The following is a 5,080-nucleotide window of genomic DNA, read 5'->3' as shown; positions in this document are numbered from 1 at the left end:
GTGTGTGTGTGTGTGTGTGTGTGTGTGTGTGTGTGTGTGTGTGTGTGTGTGTGTGTGTGTGTGTGTGTGGAAAAAAAATTAAAGGAACACTTAGAAAAAAGATCTCCGCAGGGAAAAATAATGTGGTATCTACACTAATATGCACTGAGTAATGTGTTAGTAACAGCAAGATGCCACGACCTACAGAGGGCTGATTTCAAAGACCCCAAACACCAAAGTAATAAAAGGAAATCAAAACGATGCAACAGTTCTGTAAAGGTTCTCAATCATGCAGGTCGTGGCGATCTAAAGAGCTTGGAAAGAAAAGCGACCAGACTTCTTTAAGTTTCTTGAAGATGTTCACCTGTCATCCGAGAAGCTTCTTCAGTTCTAAGAGCAATTGGTAGAGCGTCCCAGATTTGGCACCATGAAGCCCCAGAGGCATTTGCTGTTTGCATCTAGAGACTGATTAAAAAGTATTCCTTTAATATTTTTGAGCAGTATATTTTGTCTGTTTATAACATGTGTTTCCATTTGTGGAAAGATGATAATTAGGTAATAGATGATAACATGGTTCATTATAATATGTCCAAATGGTGGTCAGACGGTTAAAAGTTTAAAATGGACACACAGTGCTTTACAGATGTGTATGGGACTTTGTAGCCATAAATACTCCTTCATGGCAGCAATATGTCCTGGTTGGCTTCGTTCGGTAGGTTAATGTGCCCTGCCAAATTGTAAATGTCAAATTCAAGTACCCCAGTCTGACTCAACATTTGAGGATATGCTGGAAAAGCAGTTCTGTTCCATGAAGGTCCAACTTGGACCTTCCTGGACTTCCAGAATTTGCTGCTTTTGTTTGCTTTCAAGCTGGTCGTGTCCAAGTCTGATTTGCTTGGTGATACTGTGTTGTCAGATTATCAGTCAGACTCTCAGTCCTACATGGAATCAGTGTTTGCCAATGAGCCATCTGCTGCTGAGTGGAGATTTGCAGTATATCCAGCGAGAGCCACCACATATCCTCATAGAGGTGTATGATGACGACGCACTGGTAATCCCTAATTCAAATAAAAGACTCAATCAAGTTATTTGAACTATTATTTTTAGCTATGTTCCTGCCTGACTCTCCCCTCTCTGAGCTCACTCTGGTGTGTGCAGGGAAAGGCTGAGTATCTGGGTGCCACAGTGGCAGTGCCCGAAGTCTGTCTGTCCTCTGCTCCCTACACACCTCCAACTCTCCAGTACAACGCTCTGCACTGTGGCAGCCAGCCAGGGGGAGAATTGCTGGCTGCATTTGAATTGGTGCAGGTCAGTCTTTTAAATAACCATACATGCTCCATCATAATATTGCATGAGTGACTCCTGACCTATTATGATTGTGTAGATCTCACACTCTGAACAGCAGAGTCTGCCAGACTTAGAGGAACAAGATGGAGGCATCTACACAGTTCCTGCATATATCAGGCCTGTCCTCAGCACCTACAGACTAGAGGTTTGAGTACATGAATGTGTGCACGTGTCTGGATTTGATACTAGTAACCCTATCTTTTTTCTCACCCCCCCAAATAAATATATAAAAACTGTATTTTTTCAATAGGTATTATTCTGGGGTCTGAGGGAACTGAAGAAAGTCCAACTTCTGTCTGTGGATAGGCCACAGGTACAAACACAATCTTTACAATGTACCTGTGTTCTCTCTAGGACCTGATATGCTGGTGTCCAGGATCACAATATGCTTAGTTAATATCTGCCAGATATTAATACTTAATATCTGCCTTTCTCTAGGTCATTATAGAGTGTGCTGGTAAGACGTTACGCTCTTCTGTTATTCAGAAGTACAAGTCCAACCCAAACTTCACCACACTCGTTGATGCCATCGAGCTGGTAAGACAAACAGATCTCTAACATTTTAAAACTGGAGCCCAGCCATTACCCAGGGCTGCTACTGATTTTCATTTTGCATCAATGATTTTCAAATAATCAAGATGTGATTGAAGTTCAGACTTTCAGTATTATTCAGTAAACTAATTAGGAATTCGATCCATTTTAAACAGTACAGTGTAGTGTGGGTTATAGTATCTCAGTTTATATCAGCAAATATAGCACAAGATACAAAACTGTTTGACGTCATTACTACACAACATGATCTGGTTGACTGCTGTCCATTTAATATCATATTGTTTTACTCACTGCTTACTTTATTTTTTTAAATAACTCTGTAATTACTTAACGTGCATTACTACCTTCACGGTAAACACAGGTGAGACCCAAGTGCTGCTACCAATGCCGCAGTCAGAAAGTAGCTCAGCTGCAAGGTCAAGTTTGTGACCTCTACCGAATCCTGGAGAATTAACTTCTGACAGATTCATTCTTCATTTCGAAGCAAGTCGTGTTATTTCCGTTCACAAAGAGGGCACATGGTCCAAGTTTTGGAGCCAAGTCTCGAGTGCACACCTGTACCATGCAAACACTTTTTCTGTAACATTTTTTCTAAAATCAGAACACAATTTGGTAAAAAAAGTTATTTCATTTAGTAACCATCAACAGCTCTTTAGAGACTGGCATTTTTCTCTGAAATGTACTAAAATCACTCGACTACTCAAGAACAAATAATGTAGTCGTAGTTATAAACTTTTTTTTCCAAAATATTTGGACAAACTATATAACTGAATTAATACTTAATAATCAACTGACTGTACTTGTGATACGTAACCATCTCAGGACCTGTCATGCAGTCATTGAGACTTTCAGTCTTAGTTCTACTCGATCTCACGGCTACTTTTAATTTCTATCACAAAATTCCACAACATTTCTTTATTTAGCACATGACCCTTTAAAGTCTTTAAAGTCTTGCAAAAACTAAAAGGGAAATGCGACACATATGGCACGATCCTGGGTCTTATGACCCAGCGGTTTTCCTTGTGTTTTGTCATTTTGTATTGAGTCCACCTTGTCAGTTTACAGTCCTTGTCCCTCGGTGGATATGTTTAGCTTTTGGTTGTTAGATCTCCCCGTGTCTTTGCTCCTGTATCTTCCTCTGTGTATCTGTGTTCATATAGCTCTGAGTTCCTGCGCCTTGTTTCCCCTCGTGTTTTATTCCATGTTTCCCCAGCCGTTATCTCTGTGCCCTCTCTCTCTGCATCTCTGTGTTCTTCCTGTGCTACGTTTAAGGTCTGCGTACTGGGTCAGTATTTTCAGTTCCGTGTCCTTCCTGTCTCGTTGTGCGTAATTGTCCTCAGCTGTGCTCGCCGTGTGTTCCCACATCCCTCATTACCTTCTGTGTATTTATGTCAGAATCTCCCTCTGTTCTGAGTCGCGTCGTCCCTCGGTGTTGTGTCCATTTCCCCGTGGTTTACCCGTGCCTCCTTGTGAGTTAGTTTTAGTTTGTCCCAGTATAGTTTTGTATTGCCCTTTGCCTCTCTGTTAATAAAGTTTTGTTTTCCGTTTACGAGTTCAGCGTTTAGGTCCAATCCTGCCTGCCTGACAATATACACTGATACATAGGAACATTTACCCATATCTAAGAACATAACAACCAAGCCGTTATCAACCGTCATATATTCATGTTCAAGCTGTCTTCAAGTGAATCCATGATCATTTTCAAGTTTTATAGCTGCAGCTTTTTGAAATTCTAACATCCTAGAAATCACAAGACTTTCCACATTCACTGCATCAGGACAAATTCAAGATTTCATACAAAATGGAAATCAACTTGTTTTCCGCAGACACCCACATGTTCTTATTAACCCTCTCGAAGCAGTAGTTAAAAACTAACAACCTGATTACCCCACATACATAATGTATGAGTGTTTTTTTACTCAGAAGTACCACTGCAGGACTTGGTTGTGTATTAGCAACAAAAAGTTTAATTTGAGCCTGAGAGGGTTAAACATATTTTCTGTTATATCGAGATCCCTCCACCCTGTTACATATTCCGTATGTATGGGGTAGGACCCCCCTGGGTCCTGGCATGTGGATACTTCTTTAAGACACTCTGGCTGGCCTGGCCACGCCCACAGCTTACCTATAAAACAGCTGTGCGACCTGAAACCGGTGATCATTTGATCTGCACTTATCCCATACATATGGAATATGTAGGAGTGAAGCCTCTGTTACTCAGAGAACCAAGGTTACAGAGTAACCGTACGTTCTCAGGTATCTGTGATTATTTCCACATGATGTGGCTGTATGACTAATATGCCCTGCTGTATATGTAGCCCTTAATGTAGCCACATACATAGCTAATAATAACAATAATACTAAAAATAATATTATTATAAGATCTTTTAGTAATAGGATTAAATTTGGAGCCTCTATTCTAAAGAGTTTTCTTTTTATTGTTGTGTTTTTAGAAAAAACAAATTAGACAGATTCAGATTGGATCAGGCCCAGAGTTTATTTCCCAGCTCATGCTGTCTGGATCTGTTCATAATCGCTTCATTTTTCCAGACACAGTCTGCTTACTATACTAAAAATGTCTCATCCTCCCAAAACTAAAATCTAATGTTTAAGATCTCTAAAACCTAAGACATGTCTCAGGCTCATGTCTCATGGCTTCACTGATTAACAGAGGGGGCAAAATTAAAGCCATAGTGTACTTAAGAAGAAGTACAAATACTTGTGTTTCTTAAATAACTAATCATTTGATTCAGGTGTGTTGACCCAGGGTAATGTCTAAATCCTGCAGGACACCGGCACTCGAGGCCTGGAGTTGCCCACCCCTGCTTTATGTAATGTAACTCTGACCACGAACACCACAGCCACAATAAAGATGGGTCTAAAAATCTATATTATTTATTTATTACTGATGCTCGTACAGAAAACTCAGGGTTAACGCTGAAGTAGCTCAGAAAGAGAAGATACGAGATGACGTTGGAGGAGCAGAATCCAAAAGAGGTCTGAACAAACCTGTTGTCAACTAAGCAAGGAGTTAAAGGCACATCCATCCATCCATCCATCTTCATCCGCTTTATCCGAGGCCGGGTCGCGGGGGCAGCAGCCTAAGCAGAGAAGCCCAGGACTCCTCCTCCCCAGCCACCTCCTCCAGCTTATCCGGGGGAATACCAAGGCGTTCCCAGGCCAGCCGAGAGATATAATCTCT

At 41.0% G+C, this 5,080-nt stretch overlaps 1 protein-coding gene across 1 annotated transcript in view; it reads left to right on the top strand.

Annotated features, from left to right (window-relative positions):
* Nucleotides 1-3,044, top strand: part of LOC102212878 (fer-1-like protein 6) — a 14,466-nt gene extending 11,422 nt beyond the window's left edge. Inside the window, exons 10-15 of the mRNA XM_013915326.1 lie at nt 896-1,030; nt 1,138-1,287; nt 1,364-1,471; nt 1,577-1,639; nt 1,765-1,863; nt 3,039-3,044. Coding sequence (XP_013770780.1) covers nt 896-1,030; nt 1,138-1,287; nt 1,364-1,471; nt 1,577-1,639; nt 1,765-1,863; nt 3,039-3,044 — 561 coding nt within the window. The remainder of the gene's footprint in view (nt 1-895; nt 1,031-1,137; nt 1,288-1,363; nt 1,472-1,576; nt 1,640-1,764; nt 1,864-3,038) is intronic.
* The last annotated feature ends 2,036 nt before the right edge of the window (nt 3,045-5,080 follow it).

The sequence above is a fragment of the Pundamilia nyererei genome, unplaced genomic scaffold, assembly GCF_000239375.1.
Source record: "Pundamilia nyererei isolate P.nyererei 1_Seehausen unplaced genomic scaffold, PunNye1.0 scaffold00287, whole genome shotgun sequence".
NCBI lineage: Eukaryota > Metazoa > Chordata > Actinopteri > Cichliformes > Cichlidae > Pundamilia > Pundamilia nyererei.
This window is presented reverse-complemented; position numbering and strand designations above follow the sequence as displayed.